Source organism: Pleuronectes platessa, chromosome 15 (genome assembly GCF_947347685.1).
Source record: "Pleuronectes platessa chromosome 15, fPlePla1.1, whole genome shotgun sequence".
Taxonomy (NCBI): Eukaryota; Metazoa; Chordata; class Actinopteri; order Pleuronectiformes; family Pleuronectidae; genus Pleuronectes; species Pleuronectes platessa.
In genome coordinates, this window is record NC_070640.1 from 6,548,469 (window position 1) to 6,568,509 (window position 20,041).

Below are 20,041 nucleotides of genomic sequence, written 5' to 3' on the forward strand. Positions count from 1 at the left end.
CACTGTAAATTATTTTTACATTAGAACAATAAACATCCAAATAGGCAAGATTGTTTGTTTATTGGGAAACATATCCTGCAGCTGATCCTAAAACAGACAGAGAATCTAATAATGTAAAGGAAATGACAATAAGCAACATTAGTAAATGAGAAGCTGGTGTGCATGGACACTTTTATATGATGGACAAGGACAAGCCGGGTGTTTATGGCAGCAATTTTTGTACTGATATTAACCAACAAGTCCAATTATAAGATTTGGCTTTGACTTAATGACTTTGACTTAATTAACTTAATGAAAAATAAAGAAAACATAGAAATCCATCAGAGTAATCCAGGCTGCATTACTGAAATGTGTGTGTGTCCTGTGTGTGTGTCCTGTGTGTGTCCTGTGTGTGTGTGTGTGTGTGTTGCAGTGCCACTCTGCTGGCGTTCCTGGTGGAGCTGTTGAAGAGCTCGGTGGCCATGCAGGAGCAGATGCTGGGAGGGAAGGGCTTCCTGGTGATTGGATACCTGCTTGAGAAGGTCAGTGAGAAGCCAATGAGGAGTTTGTTTACATGTTAAGTTTATTTGCTGTTCATTTGCAGAATAAAGTAAGTTTTACTATTCTTATTGAACTATACTCTTTTTTCTATATTGGGTACTGCTTCACATATTAATTGCTCTTATACTTATCACACAATCGTTGTATATGCGTTTCCTGCACAATTGAAAATGATGTTATTTTTTAAGTATCAGCCATCTATATATATAAAAAAATAAAAGATGTGAGAAGAAAAAGACAGTGATCCCATTAATATTTATCACATCCTGCACATGTTGGTTGCTGGTGTAAATTAATTACTTGACACCTTTGGCAATTTTGCACATAAGGCTCCTAAGGTTGTGCAGCAGCGGCAGGTTGATTGAATGTAACACTGGCTTCACTGTAGCTTGTCAGCATCGCCCCGACTTAATTAAATTATAACGAATAACGATTTAATTAAACCTGATGTGTGTTGATCTCCCTGAATGTGATCGTCACATCTCGTCCTGTCTGTCCTTTGTCCAGTCGTCCCGGGTCCACATCACCAGAGCCGTACTGGAACAGTTCCTGTCCTTCGCCAAGTATCTGGATGGTTTACCTCACGGAGCGCCACTCCTCAAACAGCTCTGTGACCATGTCCTGTTCAACGCGGCCATCTGGATACACACCCCTGCCAAGGTCTGTTTATTATATGTGTGTGTGTGTGTGTGTGTGTGTGTGTGTGTGTGTGTGTGTGTGTGTGTGTGTGTGTGTGTGTGTGTGTGTGTGTGTGTGTATCAGCAGTGCCTGTGTGTGTGTTTTCATGACCTTGCTGCTGTGAAAAAAAAGAAGGGGGGATGAGGTTCTGTATTAGAGAATAAATTAGGAAAAAAAGCAAACGAGAATGTTTTAATCAGTAAAATCGAGACGAGCAAGCGACTTTAAAGGGGACATATAATGAAAATTCCACTTTTGTAGTGCTTCTACACGTTAACTTGGGTATCTGGCATGTCTACCGTCCCAAAAACTCTGGAAAAAAACAACTCTCGCGATTTGTTGTGGTTCCTCTATGTCAGAAACGATATGCTAGAGTGCGTCGAATGGGATTACGACCAAAATAAACGTCATAGTCACACCATGCCCATGTAGGGAGTCTCGCTAGCATTAGCTCGCTGCTGCTACCCGTCAGACATTTAAGCGGCCGCATAAACAAGGGACCCCCGGGACACCTCTAAACGTTGACTCAACAGTGTGGAAGGATGCTGCTGCTGCGCCAGCTCAAGCTCCCACTGCTCCCACTGCTCCCACTGCGGGGCTACGCTGGGGAGCTGGGGCTCTCGCAGCCAGGCTCACCAGGGCTGAAGGGGGCGGGGCACTCATAACAGGTCAATCTGAGGAGGGCTGTTTTAGACAGGGTAAAAAGCTGCTGTTTTAAATGATCCTAGTGGTATTTTGACTAAAATATGTTACAAACATTTCATTAAGACCCCAAGGAACCATATCAACTGTGGTAAAATGGGCATAATATGGCCCCTTTAAATCAAAGAGGGAAGAGCGACTGACATCTTAGTGCCCATTGCCCTTTACAATAACACAATAAAGGAGGTTGCAGAAGCAGGAGCTGGCACGTCATGCGTGGAAAGAACAAAACACAACGAGCGAAGCGAACAAAGAGAAAAGTGACATTGGAAGCGACCGGGGGACGAGATGAGACGAGATGAGACGGGTGGTTCTTCTTCTCCCTCTCACTCTGAACTAGATGAGTGAGTATTCCTGGCACTCCCACAGGACAAATCAGCTTCTGCTTCCTTTATTTCCCCAAAACTCTCTGACTTCCCCTGCCTTCCTTCCACCTCTGACCTCGAGACGCCATTTGGCTCTCGGGCGCGGTGCTGCCGATCTTCAGGGCGCGCTGGAGTCGAGTTGGAAAGAGATGCGAGTGAACAGCTGCTGCAGCTCAGGACAGAAAAGGAAAAGGTGTGAGAGTCAGTCGCTGTGAAACTGACCAAACTGGTGCATGTGCTCCACCTTTCAGGGTCGGAGTATACTTACTGTTCACTACCCGGTTGTGCACGTCCTCATCATCAGGTCGAGAGTTTTGAAGACGAGCTCTATGACCGGGCCCCGAGTTAGAACCACATTTGTAAGATGTGTCTTTTAAGGCTCTGACACACCATTTATCTCTGTCTTTATCTTAACATTAACCCAATGTGTATCTCCTCGAGTGTCGCCATCTTATTCTATGTTTACCTCACCGACATCCGGAAGTGGCAGAAAGATTTGTCTGAGTCAATATTATAGAGCAAAGCGCTCTACAATCATTAGTCTGAGTCTCTTACCTGCATTGGGTTGCTCGAACAAACGAGGCAATTACAACAGTGTAATAATGAGAACACGACAAAACAGAGTAAATGTACCGAGCAGCATCGCACAAAAAAATCCTTCTCTCGTTCTTTCTGTTCTCTCGCTCTGCTGTTTATTATTGTTCCACTTCCCAGGTGTTATCATCATCTTCATTATGGGCAGGAACAACCTGGGTCATATTCAGGACTTAATGAAATCACCTGAAGAAACAGTATCTGAATCTCATCTCTCCCACGTCCTCTCCCGCGGGCACGGAAAATAAAAGGAGCAGCTTTGTCTTTGCCACGCTTAGTTTGGTAATAAGCCACAGCACCGGTGCAGCGGTGCATTCCAAACTGCTGTGCTGGGATCTGGGATTTTCAGGGGGGGGTTGTTTCTTTTTTTTACTTGCAGATAAACAAACATGCTCAGTGCGTGAAATGTAACGTGATGAAAGCCGGCAGAGTGTTCTCTCCCTTCCAGATGAGCTGCGACGCGGTGTGGTCAGGCTAATTCTGTCCGCTTAATACCGAGCCACCTCGTAATGGCCGGCCCTTAGCGTCGCAGTCCCTGTAATGAGCTTGGAGATTTGTGCCGCAGACTGGAACTAGGAGAGGACTGGTTAGAGTGGGAGGACGGGGGACAGAGGGCGGCAGGGAAGGAGGGGAGGAGGCAAATGAGCAGTCGGAGAGAGCGACCTCCTTAAATGTCAGCGCCGCCTTCCGAGGAGCTCCTCACATGCTCGACGGCTTCGGGCTCAGACACATCAAAAATAACACAAGGAAAAACAAATGGTGCTTTTACTGGAGGGAACTTTCTTTTTCATTCCTTAGTGGGCTGTCCTTTTCACAATAAAACCGGCTTCTGTTTGAACACCACGAACACACAAAGAGTATTTGTCTCTCCCCCAGCGAGCGTCTGGCGAGTTGTGGACTTTTGCAAGTGTCTTCTTGTGTGTGCCTGTGTGGATGAACTGAATGGTTTGTGTTGCACACAGGTCCAGCTGTCCCTCTACACCTACCTGTCGTCGGAGTTCATCGGCACCGCCACCATCTACACCACCATCCGCCGCGTGGGCACCGTCCTGCAGCTGATGCACACTCTGAAGTACTACTACTGGGCCATCAACCCGCTGGAGTGCAGTGGAATCAGCCCCAAAGGTCTCGGTACGTCACCGGCTTCACATCATGAAGAAGGAGAAAGGAAAACAGAGACCCTTCTACTCGCCTAATGAGCACCACTATATATGCACATGTCACACAGAGCATCTACACACGGCTGCTTTTATTTTCCGTTTACTTAAATTCACCCACTTTCTTCTCTTCATCTCTTCATCCCCCCCCTGAGCCGTCTTTAGAGTCTCGTTCCTCTTTAAACCTCTTTGTGACTCAGCGTTTTTTTTTTTCACAGCAGCCTCTCAAACACTCACAAAAGAAGAAAGCACAAGCAGCTCCCGTCTCCACTTCACAAGTCCTAAAAAAGTATTTTTAACGCTGCATTTATCTGAACGTGGAGTGGTGATGTCAGCCTCTAAAAACCGCTGACAGAAAATCTGAGCACCTGACAAGCTTGCAGGGGCTGGTCAGGTGTGCAGGGGTGAGAGCGAGCAGGGTTTCAACTTCTCTCTCTCTCTCTCTCTCTCTCTCTCGCTCTCTCTCTCGCTCTCTCTCGATCTAAAAGTATTTCTTCCACTTTTAAATGTGAACTGAATGTGACCCTTTTGAGTGCATTCCAGGAAATATTCTTCTAAAGCGATTATTCTCATATTTTGATGGTTATTACATTTTGCCTTTGCCATTCTTTGGTCTGTCTTTGAACCTCGGAGGCTCAGTGATGCTGCGGTTTGCTACAGCGAGGAGGTTCCTGGTTTGAATCCCAAGGTCTTCCTGTGTGGAGTTGCACATTGTCCCTGTGTGTGCGTGGGTTTTCTGCTGGACGCTTAATTGAATTGTGAATGTGAGTGTGTGTGGTTGTTTGTCTCTATGTGTCCGTGCTGTGATACACTGGAGGGGTGGGGGGGGGGAGTGTACGCCGGCTCTTGCCCAATGTCAGCTGGGATTGGCTCCAGCCCCATCCCAACCCCCCCACGACCTTCAAAGGATAAACAATATAGATAATGGATAGTTGGATGATGGATGTCTTTGGCCTGAAGGTCGAAATCCGGCACAATGCTAGAGTGGACGAAGGTTGTTGGTTCAAATCTTCGGCTTCCTCCCCCAGTCCAAAGATGTGTGGACTGGGGTTGTTTATCTACGCCTCTAACCCAATGTCCACTGGGATCGGCTCAAGCTCCCCTCAAAGAAGAAGTGGTTTGATATTTATAGTTTACACATGTGTTTGGAATGACGATGGGCTTTTTAGAAATCTATGTTACTCTATGAAAAGCGCTGCAGAAGCCAGAAGAAGAAACGTTGGGTTGAGATATCACAACAAATACAAATAAACTTGAAGTGACTCAGCTTGATTTAGGATTTCATCAAGTCAGCAGCTCTCCAGAGCTGGGAGCTGCTGTCTCTCCATTAGTGCAATTCACAGATGCAACTGACCTTCCTAAAACAGACATTACTGCAGAAAGGCTTCTATTGATTAATACACAGAGCATGTGAGCGGTGCAGCTTTTTAATATGGACCCTCTTGGCTTCCTTCTCATTACGTATTGAGGAGGTCAGGCACACAAGGATCTTAACTCCACTCAAGCCAAATATCGGTGCTATTTTTTATACTAATTACGGTATAATTTCTGAATCAATCATCACATTCCTGCACTTGTTAAAGATTTCCCCCTGATTGCTGTTAGTACAGTGTGTTCAGAACTCAGCTGTGATCTGATGTATTCGTTCTTCAGAATCGGACACAATTTACATATTGAAGCAGCAAATCGTGAGATGCAGTCATTTTTGTGTTTCCATTATAGCTTGAAATGTAAGTCACAGAGAAGGTGACTTACATTTCAAGCTCAAAATGATCAATGGATGTTTTTTTAAATTGGAGGAACCACAAGGCTTTTCACCACTTTCAGGAAAGTTCTGATGATTACAATGGATTTTATTTTTATTCATTTTTAATTGTACAACATAGTTACATGAATCAAGCGAGATCATGAGCCCCGTGATCATGGATGGAACACAAGCAGTCAGAAACAGAGAGGTTCCACTTCTCATTCCGAAAGGATCCGGCTCAAATTAAACCCTGATGAGCATTTCGTAAAAAAGAATTCGCTTTTCAAGACATTTTATTTAAATCGCCAAATCAATTCCAGCTTTAGTTTAAAGCTGAGAACGGCCTAATGAAGACCTGGGGGTCAATAATCAATAAGACTTGTAAGGACTCTGAATGGGTTTTAAAAAATCTGCAGAAACCCCTCAGGTGATGTGATGTGAGATAATTACAGCTCTGTTAAACAGCATAAAGTACAGTTCATTCAACACACACACACACACACACGCACACACACACACACACACACACACACACACATGCATCTAACAACAACTTTAGTTACTGGGTGCTCATCAGAAGGACAAAGCAGCTCCTGCTTTGGAAGTTGTGTATTTGTATTTCACGCTTGTAAATAACAAATGATTGAAATAGTGTGTGTTCCAGTAGCAGAATGACAAAGCCTTGATATCAGACTACTTTTAAATGTTGAACTGAAATGCGAGCCCATGCTTCCTGATACATGAAGTGTTTTTAGTCGGGGGGGGGGGGGGGGGGAAGTTATATGACAAATCCTATTCCAAACACAACACGGTGTCAACTCAGAATTGATGTGTCCGCTGCCTTTGTGATAGAGCAGCGGATTTGCGTTACCGCAGCACACACTGTCACCCCCGCACATCAGAGAGGTCTCTCACTCTAATCCACCTCTCTCTCTCCGCCCGGGACCCTGCGCACACTGCCTCGTGCGCATCCCACGTTGCCACGGCATCAGACGATTTGATTGGCACATCCAAGGGAGTTTTTAGAATTTCTAATCAAGTGTCTGTCTGGCTTCCAGCGCCGGTTGGTGATATCACGGCTCGACTGCAGCTCGACTGCCGGGATTTGGAGTCTTTTGATGACGGTAGCAATTAGCCTCAGATGCTATTTAATGGTGGCTCAAAGGCGAAGGACGCAGCAGTTGTGGTTTTGGAAGTGTGCGTATCAACAATACAGTAAGAGTCTCATAGGCTTGGATTTGCATGGCAATAGACAGATATGTAAACACGCACACTTGGCTTTGTGGATAATGATAGTGGAGTGTGTCTCAGCTTGAGGTCATGAGGTTGAATCCCTGTCGCTGACAAACACCATTTCTTAGTGTATTTTTTATCCAGCAACTGAATTTAATCTGCTTAGAGACACGTAATTCCTCTTCACGTTGTCCTCATACTTTTTTATTTTTGCAATTAACTCCATTTGAAGTTGTTGGTTGAACAGAAGTCCGTGCTGTACATAATGAAAACACCTCGGGCCCTTTTTGCTCCGGTATAAAGCTGCGTTGCTTTTGAACTCTGCCAAATTATAATAAAACAGAAACATTGATTAAGAAGAAAATGTTTATTTGCCTGAGTTTAATTTATTTCTTCAGCTAAAGCGTTTTATTCTTCTAACCTCAGTGATACCTTTTATTTAGTTTTTCATTTGTTTTTTTTATCCCTTGTATTGTAACATAATGGATTTTGCCTACTTTTGGAATTGAGTGTAAAGGTCCTCAAGTGAGCTTAAGCATAATTCATAATAATTCACAATTATTCAAATAGAGTTTTAGATCCAGTCAAAACACACTCACTCTTTCATACATGCATTGACTCCCGAGCACATGCAAGAGCATTCAATTTCACAATGACTGGATAAAGTGGTTGAGTCAGGTTGGCATTTACAGAGCGCAAGAAGAGGAGAATTAATTTGAAGGCGAAGAGGATGATAATTAGATTCACCCCAGAGAGGAGGTTTAGATGATTAGAAGCTTTATTCAAATACTCTGTTAACAAAAGACCCCTTAAAAAAAAAACGAAATTACACCTGCACATGTTCACTTGACTCGGAGCTGCTGCGTGAACCATGATGGATGGTTGAACCACGAGTGTCTCCATTCCACCTCTATGTACCAGCTCGACAGATAACGATGATGGATCCTAGAGGACAGCGCCGGTGGAACACGTACACACACTCGCTCGTGATTCAGGGCCCGGCGGAGCACGACAAAGAGAGAAAGCCTCAAATCTTGCTCTCCATCCGTCTGCCGAGCTTACATCAGCTGGCTTCTGCAGCTTCGGGTCAGATATCAGTTAAAGTGTTCTGCAAGGACAAGGTGCGTTTTTTATTCAGCTCCCCGGTTTGCAGTTGCAGGGCTTCTCCCTCTGTGGCTCGAATTCAAATCAGGCTGTTTTTTTTTCCAGACGTCCCTGACACGGCAAAGTGCACGGTGGCAAATGCACACAAGCCGATCGTCATAAATGTTTATTGTTGCCTTGTAAACTTGACAAACCCTCTGCCGGGTGCTTGGAATGCTGATGAGAGCAGTGTGCGCTTACGAGGGTCATTGTGTAGCAGAGTGTTTGTTTGTTAATGACATCTGTAGGAAGGTGGAGAACGAGTGGGGACAAAGTCGACTTTAACGGCCTGTGGACACTGGGACCATTAAAGAGGAGGAAATAAAAGGGGCCGGTCTCTTCTTGTTTTGATCTGAATCGATTCATCTGTGAGGCTGTTTGGCTCCGCGTTCCATTAGCGAGTTGTTTGGCAGCCATTTTGAGCCGATTCATCCATCAGCATGAGCTCGGAGTGCGTCTGGCACAATAAACGCCTCAAAAATTAAATGAAAACCTAATTACATCACTGGAAAATGAAATGCCATTGTTTGAGGGTCTTTTTTCAGAACAGTTTAAAAGTGCCGCTGGGTCGTGGTTTTGCAGAAGTGGAAGGAGCGGTGTGTTTCACAGCCAAATGTCAGAATGAACAAAGACAATGGAGGTAAAACAGAAAGTCAAATATTCGTGAACGAGACGGAGCTTTGTAGCTTTTAAATGGTGTTTAAAGGTAGAGGACGCCGGTGGCATTTAGGAAGGAACGCGACAAAGATGTCAGTCCTAGAAAGAGGCAAACTTGATTATTTCATTTCTCTGTAGCCTGCCACCGACCTGATCGAGTACCAGGGCTTTAATCAGGAATCCGTGGGATGGGATGCTTGTTTGGTTTGAATCATTGGGACAATCAGTCACATCTTTGCTGTTATCAGTTAAATTAGTTCAAGTTAAAATATCCAGATTGCCTCTGGAGGTAATGACAGTGGTTTAATTACAGTTCTGTCTGTGAGTTTGTGTGAGTTAACAAGTTTGTCTCCGCTCTCCAGGAAGACTAATAAAAGCTCATATCAGTAAACAGTGAAACTCACTCAGCCGGGACTACAGGCTTATTTAGCCGATCTGTATCTCAGATAAAAAATGTGACTTTTAACAGGAAATTATTCTTTTGTTTGTGTTTTGTGTGCAGATGGACCGCGGCCGTCCCAGAAGGAGATCATCTCGCTCAGGGCCTTCATGCTCCTCTTCCTCAAACAGCTGATACTGAAGGTAAGGCCAGAGGAACCGATTATCTCCACCGCATCGATGAAGCTGCATGAAATCGTTTTGTTTCTCTCGCTGCCGAGGGACCAACAGCTCCGTCTTAAATCTGTGTGTTTGTGTGTGTGGAGAATCACATTATAGACCAGCAGCCTGAATAGAGCACTGTTTAGCTTGTTCCTGCATGTGAGAGGTTGTTGCTGATTCACGGTTAAAATGCATCATCAGACAGAATAAATGAAGTAACCTGAGGTCAACAGGATGTAACAGAACAACTTAAAGATGGGTTTTCTTTCCACAGGACCGGGGCGTGAAGGAGGACGAGCTGCAGAGCATTCTCAACTACCTACTGACCATGCATGAGGTAAACAGAGACAGTGGGAGACAGTGGGAGACAGTGGGAGACGGAGGAGAGACGGTGCGAGCTCTTGAGTGGAGCTGGTGGCAAAATGGGCATTATAAATTGTGGGCTGGAGTTATGGTCCACTTAAACGAGTGAGAGTGTGAGTCAGCCCCGGCGCAGTGACAGCATGAAAAATGGTGCAACAATGGACTGAACAGAATGTGCTCCTCTGTAACAATTATGTCTATTCTTGTTGTATTATGCCACCAGCTCCTCCGCAGTCCCCCCCCCCCCCTCCTCCATGTCCACCAATACACCTCTCTCTTCGTCCTATTAACCCTCTATTCATCCGTCCCGTGGGGTTTCCTCCTCTTCCTCCTTTGTTCACCTGCGCCACTTTGCTTTCTTTGTCTCTGCAGGATGAGAACATCCACGACGTGCTCCAGCTGCTGGTGGCTCTGATGTCTGAGCACCCGGCGTCCATGATCCCTGCATTCGATCAGAGAAATGGAATAAGGTGAGTGCGCTGCCCACATGTGGGGTACACACACACACAGACACACACACACAGACACACACCCACGCAGACACACACACACACACACACACTGATGTGAAAAATATCTGATCAAAAATATCTGATGTAACATTAGATTCTACTGAGGTGAAACAAGATCTTTTTCTTTTTATGATTTTAACCATAAGTTTTTAGCTTTGTATGTATTTAAATTATGAGTTAGGAACAAACAAATCCAATATAATATTCAGAAAATCAGTGGAATGTATTCATACACAATATATTTAGCAACAGTCACTTTATTACTAATAATAAGGCCATACATTGAACAATTGAAAAATCCACACACATGTATATATAGACATATGTATATATATATGTATATATGTCTATATGTACACATATGTGGGTGCACATTTCACATTACTGATGAAAACTCATATTACTGAAGTAATTCACAGATTCAATAAAAATGGTTTTAAAACCAAGTAATGAATAAGGAAATTTGAATGAATGTATCTCAGATGTAAAAAAAAAAAAAAAAAAAAAAAATCTCTTTGCTCTTTTTGAATGATTGTAGTCTGAAGAACAAAGTATGATTTTAAATTAGTTTTAATCCATAATGCTTTTTTTGCAGCTAAAACCACAGATGCGTTACTGTTGAGTTAACCCACTGTTGATCTGTTCAGTTCCAGTTCTGATGTCACAAACAGTAAAGTAAACAAACATCAACCATGTGGCCTACTCATGGAACTCTTTAAGGTTGCCATGGTAACTCCTCCGTTATGCGTCGCCACATTTTCTTTTCACTTTGAATCTTCCTGCGTTTGAAGAGTCGGTCTCCATGTTAACTTTGAGGTTGACTGAGTATCAGGCAGCAGGTGTTTACCACACGCAGCACAACGCCTTGATCTTTATTTTGATTTACACATTTTTTTGTTGTGCTCGTCGCCTTCATCTAACGTTGTGTAACTCATTCGGTGATGTGAGACGCTTGTGGCTGTGTGTTGACATGTCGCAGGGTGATCTGCAAACTCCTGGCCTCCAAGAGCGAGAGCATCCGGGTCCAAGCCCTCAAAGTCCTGGGCTACTTCCTCAAGCACCTCGGTCACAAGTAAGAAACTGTTTCTCTCACTGCGGAGGGTTTTCTTTAAGAAGCTAAATTCTTTATGATGTCATCGCTAAAAACAGAAGAACCACAGCAGTGCAGTCTCCGGTGAACTGAGAAGCACTGGTTGTTTGTGTGTTTGTGTGTGTGTGTACTTGAAGATAATGTCCCCATCATCACATCCAGGCGGAATAATAATTCTGACAGTGTGCACTGGTAGGGGGGGGGGCTTGATGAGCAGCAATGAATGCTGGGGGATTTAATCGTCCCATGTGACATAACACGCCCCTGACTGCACAACAGGGGCCACGCTGCACCTGAGCCCTGCACCTTCAGACCCCCCCCGCCCACTTCACCTCCCTTTGAAGCTGAAGTCCTCCTTTAGCTTAACATGTCATCATGGAATCATGCAGAACAGCCATAGACATTGCTGTGTTTTTGTATTAAAATAAATCACAACACATATTTGAAGAGTTTTGAAGAGAATCTAATAAATAATACATTTTTAAAAAATGGGATAAAAACTAAAACCATTTTTAGATTTGTGTGGGTTTCTTCACTGTGGTTTGAGACATAATGTCAAATCTAATAAACAAATAAACGACTTTGAAGTTGTCCTTGGAAATGTTTTGAGATGCTGTGTAATAAAATCTTAGAGATCAATTTATAAAAAAACACTTAATGGCTCATCCTGACAAATAGAACATATTTATTTTGTGATTTTCTTATTAACAGTATATGCCAGGTATGCGTTTAGCCCCTCTAGGAAATTTTATTCACACGTTCTGTCAATTGCAATTTTGTTAAACTGAAAAAAAGTATTATTTGCCCTATTTAGTAAACATCATATATTTGTGGTGGTACTTCTCCGCTTCTTTACTTTTTGAGACGCACACAAACACGGATGAAATGTACGCAGGGTTCATAAATAACACTTATGTCAGCTCTGGTGTCTGAACCTTTCAAATTAAAAGCCTCTGGTCTGTTTAACAGTCGCAAATTACTTATTCACAGCCGTGCGAGCGTTGCCTCGGTTACTCCTGCGGTGTTGTCCTTCTATTCTTGTCTCGGTGTTGTTCTCATCCTCCCATCATAACTGACTGGGCCACATGTCACTGGGCCAGTGGCGATCAGTGTCGGCTTCAACCGTCGCAAGTTCTGTAATGAATAATAAACCCTCTGTGTGTGTGTGTGTGTGTGTGTGTGTGTGTGTGTGTGTATCTGTGTGTGTGTGTGTGTGTGTGTGTGTGTGTGTGTCTCTGTGTGTGTGTTTGTGATTCCCTGCAGGAGGAAGGTAGAGATCATGCACACGCACAGTCTGTTCACGCTGCTGGGTGAGAGGCTGATGATGCACACTAACACCGTCTCCATCACCACCTACAACACGCTGTACGAGGTGGGTGCTTGTTTAGCAGCGGCTCTTTCACACACTGTGCATCACTTCTAGCCGTGCACAGGAAGTGTGCGACCGTTTCCAGGGATTGTCTCTGCATGTCATTGACGTCTGTGGATCTTGTGTCTTGTGTCTTGTGTGCAGATTCTGACCGAGCAGGTCTGCACTCAGGTGGTCCACAAACCCCACCCCGAGCCCGATTCCACTGTCAAGATCCAGAACCCCAGTAAGTATGAAGAGCGCTGTAGCCTGCGTCTCTCTCTCACTGTGTGTTCTTGAGTCTGCCAACAACACAGTGTTTTTTTAATGCAACTGAATAAACAACAAAGCCTGTTTTCAGAAGCCAAAGCCGATGCCGCCTGTTGCCTATTGATCTGCCTCACACTTTCCTTACCCTCAGTTTTTCTCTCCTATTCAAAACCTGTTTATATATTTGTGCTTCTCCTACTCACTCACTCGTTCTCCTTTCTCCCTCTTTCCTCTTCACCTCACCCGACTTTTCACCTCCCACCCAGTGATTCTGAAAGTAGTGGCGACCCTCCTGAAGAGCTCCTCTCCCAGTGCCGAGCTGATGGAAGTCAGGAGACTCTTTCTCTCCGACATGATCAAGCTCTTCAGCAACAGCCGCGAAAACCGCCGGTGAGGGCGCACGAGCGGCCGCACGTCAATTCACCTGCGAGCCCATTCGCTCCTCACAATGATTGTTGCTCTTTCATGTTGAGCCCCCCCGCTCACGTTGAGTCTTTGTGTTGTGTGCCAGCTGCCTGCTGCAGTGCTCCGTGTGGCAGGACTGGATGTTCTCCCTCGGATACATCAACCCCAAGAGCCCCGAGGAGCAGAAAATCACCGAGATGGTGTACAACATATTCAGGATCCTGCTCTACCACGCCATCAAATACGAATGGGGCGGCTGGAGGGTGTGGGTCGATACCCTGTCCATCGCACACTCCAAGGTAAGAGGCATACATTTTTCAGGCGGCATATTTCTCGTACGGAGACTTCCTGATAGAATTTTCATGCACAGTAAAGATCAGATTTTCTTTGCAGGCACTATGTCATGCTGCTCTTTTATCCCATGGGATGAGCGTTAAAAGATATTGACAGAAGTAGATATTGATTTGTCAAGTCAAGCTGCATTGTGGAGATCCTTGAGGAATATTTGCTTTACAGTGGTAATGGACTGTGTTTATGTAGAAGCCTTTCTAGTTTAGATGACCACTCAAGCACTTCACAGAACATTTATGTTATTTGCACATTCGCACACATTCACACAGTGCAGCTATGTGCAGCACTTACTTTGTCATACATCACTCACACACACACACACACACACACACACTGCCTGCACAGATGTTAGGGGCACTTAAACTAACATGGAGTAGGGGAGACTGGGATCAAACCTCCGATGTCTGGTTAGTGGACAACCCGCTCCTGAGCCACAGCCGCCTCAAATGACAGTCACAGCCTATCCACTCAGCTTGAAATCTGTTGCACCCAAAAATTAACACAGAACTGTTGGTAATGATTTTTCTTTATTGATACAGAAACTGAAACTGTCATAAACAAAAACCTATTGATTTGTACATATTGATTCTTTTTAATTATGATTTCTTGGTTCACTGCCCTGAAAGACCCTGAACGATTCATCATGGACATAATGTTCAATAAGTGATTGCACCTTTTTGCCTGTTCATGCACTTCCTTCTCATGGCAGCACAGCAGTGAGGGGACGTGATAGATACTGGTCTAACACTGTGGTCACAGCAGTCTGTCCCAGTTTGATCCCTGCTTATGATCAATGAGCTTTATTAACGTGGACATTACAGATATTGAGTTTAGCTATCGTCAGGGCTTGTGTTCCGATGACATTACATTTATACCCATCCTCTGTCGCAGGTGACCTACGAGGCCCACAAGGAATACTTAGCTAAGATGTACGAGGAGTACCAGCGTCAGGAGGAGGAGAACATGAAGAAAGGGAAGAAAGGATGTGTGTCCACCATCTCTGGGCTCTCTGCTGTGCCCGCCCCTGTGGTCAACGGGAACCTGGAGATCGACGACAACTCCCAGACACAGACGCCGGAGAGCGAGGCTGAATACAGCGAGGGGGCCAACCTCCTGGCTGAAGGCGCCGTGAAGCGACCCAACGGAGAGGCCCTGACGCCCGGGGAGCAGGGCGCCGGGCCGGGCGTCAGGGTGGAGGTCCACGACCTGCTGGTGGACATTAAAGCCGAGAAAGTAGAGGCCACAGAGGTGAAGCTGGATGACCTCGACCTGTCTCCTGAAGGCCTTAGTGGAGGTGTGGTTGTAGTAGGTGGGGGGGGAATGGAGAACGGGCCTCTGGTGGAGGTGGACTCTCTCCTGGACAGTGCTTACTGCGCTGTCGTCCAGAACATGAACGGGAGTCTGGCGCCTAAAGATGACACGCCGGCCTCAGGGGTTGGACTGGGGCCCAGCCTGGGGCTCTCGGGGGTCAGCCTGGAGGATGATGGGAACATGGGGCCGCTCATCACTTTGGCTGATGAGAAGGACAGCGTCCCGAGCAACAACGGGTTTCTCTTCAGCAAGGTAGGATTTGTTATGAAGATTATTGCTGCTGATGAATTAAAATCTTATCTGTGAAGCCACCGTCCCCCCGCGGAGCAAGAATTTAATAAACCCATCAGTCAACGTCTATCTCGACTTTCTATCTTTCTCTGAAACAAGATTTTGCTGCAAACTTTGCACAATGTGAAAAAGTTCTGCTCACTTTTATTTCCCCATTCATCACCTCCAGGTTGATGAGAAGCTGCTTCCAGCTCTGGCGGCCACAGACCCCCTCGTGCTGCCCAGTCCAGACCAGCCCACTTCATCCGGCCCAGTACCGTCCCTCTCCACCACCAGCGCCAGTGACGACCTCAGTCTGCTCGCCCACATGACCAGCTGCGGCTCTGATCTACAGACACAGAGCCACACAGCCGGGGAGCTACCGGAGGACGGGCTCTTCAAGATCCAGAGCCCTATCGCTGACATCAGCTCCATCGCTGAGGCCGAGAGCCAGATCCAGATCCAGGCGGCCTCCAGACCAGATTTCCCAGAGGGAGAGGGCACGGCCGGGGCAGAGGGAGAGGCTGCGGGGCTGAAGACGGGCGGAGACACGGCCAGCACCACCTCTGACACAGAGAGGTCGGACGACGGGAAGGACAAAGACACAAAGAAGATCCAAACTACCGCGACTACTCAGGTGTGTTCGGGTTTCTGATTCTGAAGTGAACTGCTGGATCACTGTGATTAGATTAATTATGGGCTGCACAAGAGTTTGTTTTCATGTCAGGTGTAATGACATCATGACATACTGGACAGATTTAAGTGAAATTATGTATTTTCCTCTAGGGTTTTTATCCGAATTTGTGAAAAGGGTTTGTAAGTTATAATTAGCGAATCACCTCCATCTAGAATAGTCATGAGCCTCCTCCTCCTCCTCCTCTTCCTCCTCCTCCTCCTCCTCCTCCTCCTCCTCCTCCTCCTCCTTCTCCTCCTCCTCCTCCTCCTCCTCCTCCATACTCCAGGCTATCGCTGCCCCTGTGTGATTGGATTGTGTTTTCCGCTAATTCCAGTGAAATGCTCGGCCATGGACAGTTTGTCCGGGCAGAGATACCCAGTGACTGCCCACACACCAGCTCAGCTTCCAACGGCTCATTGAAAACAGAATGAGAGGTCACGGAAACTCCTCCGGGGGCTTCTTTAATAAAACAGATTTAGATTTCTGAATCAATTCCGAGTTTTATGTCGGGGGCAGTAAGAGATCTTTCTGAAAGACGTCCTCAGGTTGACCTTATCTTTATCCCCCCACCCCCCTCCCCCCCCATCGCAGGCCCTTCACGGCCGCACCGCCGCGCAGTTGGAGCGGGACCTCCGCGTGGACCTGGGCTTCAGGGGAATGCCCATGACGGAGGAGCAGCGCCGGCAGTTCAGCCCCGGCCCACGCACGACCATGTTCCGTATCCCCGAGTTCAAGTGGTCCCCCATGCACCAGAGGCTGCTCACCGACCTGCTGTTCGCCCTGGAGACCGACGTGCACGTGTGGAGGAGGTGAGATGATCCAACGTTGAGTAAACCTGTAAAACACCCTCTGACATGTTGCTGGGATCAGATCTTTGATGCCATTGAGCATTTAGTTTCCAGTGCATCTGCACAGCTTGCACGTTGAGATCAGGAAGTGTAGTCTCTGATGTCTCTATGTCCAATGACGACGTCTCTACTGGTTTGGGATCATCCATCAAACTCTTTGTTTTCCGTTTCAGCCACTCAACCAAGTCGGTGATGGATTTCGTGAACAGCAATGAAAACATCATCTTCGTCCACAACACCATCCACCTCATTTCTCAGATGGTGGACAACATCATCATCGCCTGTGGAGGCATCCTTCCTCTCCTGTCCGCCGCCACCTCCCCTTCCGTAAGTGGCTCCACTCTGCCCCTCTGTGGTAGGAGGGAGAACTGCAGGTCACAGTCAACAGCCGCTTTCGTAGGACTCAGACTCGGAAGAGCCTCTTCAACCTGATTCTAGTCGATTAATGTCGATCAAAAACTACTTTTTAATTCTTAAAGGTTTAATGTCAAACACAAATCTGTTTAGTTTGGCAATAAATTGAATAGTTGGTCAATTAATTACACTTTAAATTTGTTTTCCATTTATCTGTATCTCTCTGTATTCAACTGCCAATCTAACACTTGTGACATAGTTTTTTTAACCTTTATTTGGTCGTTGCTCTAAACCTTTTAGTTAACAAGATATTTGATTTGACGCTGTATTAATCTGTTTCTTTTAATCATCCTTCTTTTTTCCTTTTCTTCTCTGTGTTACATGTGTTCTACGTACTTTCTCGTTCCTTTTTGTCTCTGTTTGTTTGCATGTGCAGAGTTCTAAGAATAGTGCCAACGCTGTAAGTTGTGGTTTCTTCCTCTCTTTACATTCTACTAATACTTTGTTCTGGTTTATTTACCATTGTGACTGACACTAACCCTTGCCTGTCTGACATCCATAGTGTTTTTACTTGTTGTGCTCCTTTTGCTGCTAATCTGTATTGCCCTTTATACTGTTATAAATATTATGGGTGTCTGATTCTTAAAGATATAATATCCTGACATTGTAAGAATATTATACCAGGGGGATAGAGTGGACTAAAAACAGCCAGGAGGTGGGAGAAATAAGAGTGAGAAGATTTGTTTAGAGGAAAAAAGACAAAAGCATGAGAGTTTTCCAAGAGACCTTGAGGGTTGCATCTGCTAAGCCTGTCCCATTTGTATCAACACTAAAGAAGGCAGGAGGAGCCGGACCCCAGAGGGGGTCAAAGGGAGAGGAGGTGGCCCCTGTTCCTGGGGGAGGAGGCACAGGGGGAGAGGTGCGTAAAGAGCCTGAGACTCTCACCATCACCAGGAGAGCTAAGAACACCAACCCCGAGTCCTTCTGTTTCCACCTTGTATCTGTTAACCCCCCCCCCACGAATGTGTGTGCTCACCTCTGGGACGAGCCCCCGGCTGCTTGCACTTTGTGTCGACTCTCCTCAGCCGTGCACGTCCTGCTCGCTGAAGCAGAGACAAAGCAAAACCACACAGTCCTATCAGAAGCCAGAGCTGCCTTCAGATCTATTTCCAGTAGCTACACTGAAGATCCTGTAATTAAACACTTAGGCTGGTGTGGACGTAAGGGGATCTTAGTCTAGCTTTGTCTGTCTCCACACCGCTGCTGTTACTGCTAATAGGCCCCACTGCAACTGTCACAACCCCACTGTTACCATCACCTGTGTGTCATCAGGCTGTACTTCCTGTGTGTTGTGTAGAGCACCTCATGTTGCCAGACGTCATCATAAGTATGTATTTCACTTGATCAGCATGACTGTTGTGGTCGAGACCCGGCAGCAAACATCTTCTGAAGGTCACGTTTAAATGTTTAAAAAGGGGGGAGGAAACCTCAGTACGTCACCACCTTCCTGAAACCACTGAGGTCATTGTGCTCATGTGCTGGTTTGACCCCGAGTGACTGGAAAGCATGTGTGCGTTTCTGCTCCCTGTTACCCAGACGGAGCTGGAGAACATCGAGGCCACGCAGGGCATGTCCTCGGAGACGGCGGTCACCTTCCTCTCGCGCCTCATGGCCATGGTGGACGTGCTGGTGTTCGCCAGCTCCCTCAACTTCAGCGAGATCGAGGCAGAGAAGAACATGTCGTCGGGGGGGCTGATGAGGCAGTGTCTCCGCCTGGGTGGGTGCTCGCTGGCTGGGTCTGATCTCGATGGACATTTTAAAAACTGTTAATGTGGATGGGCTCACACATGGCCCGTTACTTCTAGAAAAAGAAGTTTGGAAAACCCAAATATATTCTTATTACATTGATCATTTAAGTCAAGAAAAACATCAGTCGCTGAGATAAACAAACTGGAAAAACAAAACTCGGCATTTATCTTTAATAAACTAAGTTGAAATTGTAGATTAATTGTACTCTTTATTATCTTTATGTGGACAGGGATACAAAAACCTCTGGACCCTTCATATCACTCTTTTTATGTCTTTTAATCCCTGGATTTATTGCCTCTGCTTATATTATCATATACATAAAATTCTGAGAGGATCATTTAGTATTTTATTTAGTAAATATTATGATTTTTCGAAAGAACAATGACGGTTCCAGATTTTTTTTATATAATAATTTGTGAAATAAAGAGCTTATTAATCTTTAAGGAAAATAAAATAATCATTAGTTGTGTTGCAGCCCTATATTCAATTTATATGTGATCTATATTGCATATATGGGGCTTCTCTGGTTTCTTTATTATACACACTTTTTGAACATGTGATATAAAAGACCCAACGATCACACGACACTGACACGTTTCCTCTCGGCCTCCGTCTCTCCGTCAGTTTGCTGTGTGGCGGTGAGGAACTGTCTGGAGTGCCGGCAGAGACAGAGAGACCGGAGCTGCAAGTCCTCCTTAACCAGCAGCAAGTCACAGGACAGCCTCCACAGTGCCTCCAACACCAGCAAGGTACCACACACACACACACACAGACACACACAAATCAAATACACGTCCTGCACACACACTTCAAATCTGACACAGAGACAAACGTATATGTACGACACACCTGTTTTTCCATATTCAGCAGGATCCAGACAGACTCCTGCAGGATGTGGACATCAACCGTCTCCGAGCTGTAGTATTCAGAGATGTGGTAAGTGTGTGTGTGTGTATTTTTATTGTGTACGCAGTATTTTATAGTTATAGATACGAGGGAGGAAATGCCTGAATGTTTT

At 45.6% G+C, this 20,041-nt stretch overlaps 1 protein-coding gene across 1 annotated transcript in view; it reads left to right on the plus strand.

Moving 5' to 3' along the window:
* Window positions 1-20,041, plus strand: part of LOC128457381 (neurobeachin) — a 76,427-nt gene that overhangs the window by 35,876 nt on the left and 20,510 nt on the right. The window contains exons 4-23 of the mRNA XM_053442048.1: window positions 408-521; window positions 1,048-1,200; window positions 3,842-4,010; window positions 9,319-9,398; window positions 9,691-9,753; window positions 10,152-10,249; window positions 11,271-11,363; window positions 12,645-12,753; window positions 12,895-12,976; window positions 13,266-13,389; window positions 13,511-13,703; window positions 14,647-15,318; window positions 15,527-15,973; window positions 16,604-16,821; window positions 17,034-17,187; window positions 17,651-17,674; window positions 18,050-18,133; window positions 18,811-18,991; window positions 19,648-19,772; window positions 19,891-19,959. Of these exons, the coding sequence (XP_053298023.1) occupies window positions 408-521; window positions 1,048-1,200; window positions 3,842-4,010; window positions 9,319-9,398; window positions 9,691-9,753; window positions 10,152-10,249; window positions 11,271-11,363; window positions 12,645-12,753; window positions 12,895-12,976; window positions 13,266-13,389; window positions 13,511-13,703; window positions 14,647-15,318; window positions 15,527-15,973; window positions 16,604-16,821; window positions 17,034-17,187; window positions 17,651-17,674; window positions 18,050-18,133; window positions 18,811-18,991; window positions 19,648-19,772; window positions 19,891-19,959 (3,252 nt within the window). The remainder of the gene's footprint in view (window positions 1-407; window positions 522-1,047; window positions 1,201-3,841; window positions 4,011-9,318; window positions 9,399-9,690; window positions 9,754-10,151; window positions 10,250-11,270; window positions 11,364-12,644; window positions 12,754-12,894; window positions 12,977-13,265; window positions 13,390-13,510; window positions 13,704-14,646; window positions 15,319-15,526; window positions 15,974-16,603; window positions 16,822-17,033; window positions 17,188-17,650; window positions 17,675-18,049; window positions 18,134-18,810; window positions 18,992-19,647; window positions 19,773-19,890; window positions 19,960-20,041) is intronic.